Source organism: Pyrgilauda ruficollis, unplaced genomic scaffold, assembly GCF_017590135.1.
Source record: "Pyrgilauda ruficollis isolate IOZ18807 unplaced genomic scaffold, ASM1759013v1 scaffold2543, whole genome shotgun sequence".
NCBI lineage: Eukaryota > Metazoa > Chordata > Aves > Passeriformes > Passeridae > Pyrgilauda > Pyrgilauda ruficollis.
In genome coordinates this window covers 1-2311 of record NW_024523871.1, presented here as the reverse complement: position 1 = coordinate 2311, position 2311 = coordinate 1, and the positions used below count along the sequence as shown (strand labels likewise).

The window sequence follows — 2311 nt, the reverse complement described above, 5'->3', positions numbered from 1 at the left end:
CCAGAGGAAGCCTTGTAGGACGAAGCCTGGAACGTGGTCTGTTGGCACTTTGTATGTGGCAGATTTAGGTGCCTCTTGGGGGCACGGTCTTGGCACCCAGTTTAAACAGGTTGATGGTTCCATGAATAACTCTTTAACTCTTCCGTCTGCAGAAGAAGCGCCTGGAGAACGCGGGCTCGCTGCCCACGGACGAGTCGGCGTCGCGGCGCATGCAGAGCTTCCCCTACAGCGGAGGATTGTACGGGGGGCTGCCCCCCACCCACAACGAGGCGGGCTCGCAGTCCCACAGCGTGCACGGCACCGCGCTCATCGGGGGGCTGCCCATGCCCTACCCCAACCTCGCCCCCGATGTGGACTTGACTCCAGTTGTGCCCTCCACAGTGAACATGAACCCAGCTCCAAACCCCGCTGTCTTCAACCCCGAAGCTGTGAACGAACCCAAGAAGAAGAAATACGCCAAGGAGGCCTGGCCGGGCAAGAAGCCGACCCCGTCGCTGCTGATCTGAGCTGGGCTGAGGGAGGGTAGGAGTTACAACTCCAGAAACTTTTCATGTGCGGTATCGTCTTTTTAAAATTTCAGTGTCCTAACAGATGTAATACCAAGATTGGAGGAGTGAAATATCCTTTAAAGATCTGTCTTCAAATGTTTTTATATGTCTGTTATAAAAAAAAAAAAAATACAGCTCCCGTCTCCTTTTGAACCAAAACCCCTACAGCCTTTTCTTAGCCACCACTGTCCCAGAGGTCTTTGTGCTGAGTTTGGATCCACAAGTCAAAGGGGCAGTCACACAATTTCATTATCACTTATGGCATGACCCTGCAGGTCCGTGTATTTCAGTGCTGGGCTTGCTGTGGTGACACTGTTCCTGCTGGACATTCTCACAGCAGGGCAACTCTGTCAAGAGGAAATGTTTGTGGGGCCAAGCCTTGCAGAATCCCATTGGAAGGAGTTGTAGAATTTGCAGAGTTATAGGTCAGCTTTTATTTTTTATATTTTCAAAACCTCACCAATGTGGGGCATTGTCTTTTTTATTATTATTATTAATTTTAGTTTGGCTACAGCTTGTTTTGATTTCCACATAAAACACTAGATCATCCCATGAACTGAGATGGATAAGCAGGGAAGCAGGTGGGTTCCTTAGCTTTGTTGCAGTGCTGCAGAGTGGGGTCTGTGGGATGGATACAGGGTGCAAACAGTCGGGGCATCCAGCAGGATCAGGCACTGTGCCGTGGTGACTCCCCTGGATAACTCAGGGTGAAGTTAACACAGGGTGTAACTTCAGACTTGGTGGCCTCTGTAACTTAAATAGTTTCATTTTTATTTGCAAATGGAACTTTTAAGTTTAGACTGTATGAGATTCATCAAGACAAAAAGCTGGGAGGACCGGTGTGTTCCCCACACACTAATATTTTGGCTGCTGGAAACTGCAGGTGAGAATTGAGTGCTACTGAGAGCCAGAATAGGAATTCTCAGTGGACTTGGATTGTTGCTCAAGCCCTTTAGTTCCTTGGGTGTATTCACATGCTCAGACATATTGTGGCTGTACTTTACGCAAGGTAAGGCCAGAGCTTTATTCTTTATTCTGGATTTTTTACACACTCTAAATGCAGTTCAGCTATAAGTCACATTCCTTTGCTGTTTGGGGGATCCAGGAAATGTGCACTGAAATGAGAGCATGTACCTGGCTGTTCACTGTGTGCAGGACTGCAGCTCCTTGGGGAGGTAGTGCCAGGTTGTTGGGGCTGGGCTGTTTCCAGTGAGCTGGGATGCTGGATGGTGCTGGATCAGAGCTGTGTTCCAGGGAGATGGGATGCTGGATGGTGCTGGATCATTGCTGTGTTCCAGGGAGATGGGATGCTGGATGGTGCTGGATCAGAGCTGTGTTCCAGGGAGATGGGATGCTGGATGCACCAGACCCATTTCAGAGAGATGCCCCAAAATCTGTGAGTTCTGCTCCATGGTGATTGCTTCTATCATGTCCCTGAGGTGCCAGCAGGCAGCTGCCCACCTCACAAGAGCCATGGCTTGAGACTGCTCTGTTCCCTGCCCACACCATCACATGCAGCTCAGACTATTCCTTGTGTGGATTCAGCACCTGCTCCATGATCCAGCTGTGCTGCTCTGTGTTTAAGTTGCCATTGATGGTTCAGCTGTTGGGCATTTGTTCTGCTTCCTAGTGCTCCCACAATAACTCTTCCTCTTTAGTCTGGCCTCTACAATTTTCATTTCCCACCCAGTTGCTTTCTGAAGGCAACTCTTTAGAGTAAGACTAGTCAGGACAAACAAAAGTTGAGCAGGTTTCCTTCTTTT

The 2311-nt window shown here is 49.2% G+C and overlaps 1 protein-coding gene across 1 annotated transcript; it reads left to right on the top strand.

The window, feature by feature from the left end:
• The first annotated feature begins 133 nt into the window (after positions 1–133).
• LOC121355549 (nuclear inhibitor of protein phosphatase 1-like) lies at positions 134–701 on the top strand. Its single transcript, XM_041471050.1, has one exon. It carries the CDS (start codon positions 210–212, stop codon positions 504–506), a length of 297 nt encoding a protein of 98 aa, XP_041326984.1. The 5' UTR covers positions 134–209; the 3' UTR covers positions 507–701.
• The last annotated feature ends 1610 nt before the right edge of the window (positions 702–2311 follow it).

Excerpts from the sequence above, each read along its gene's own strand:
- LOC121355549 (XM_041471050.1), top strand. The coding sequence starts at position 210 with ATGCAGAGCTTCCCCTACAGCGGAGGATTGTACGGGGGGCTGCCCCCC.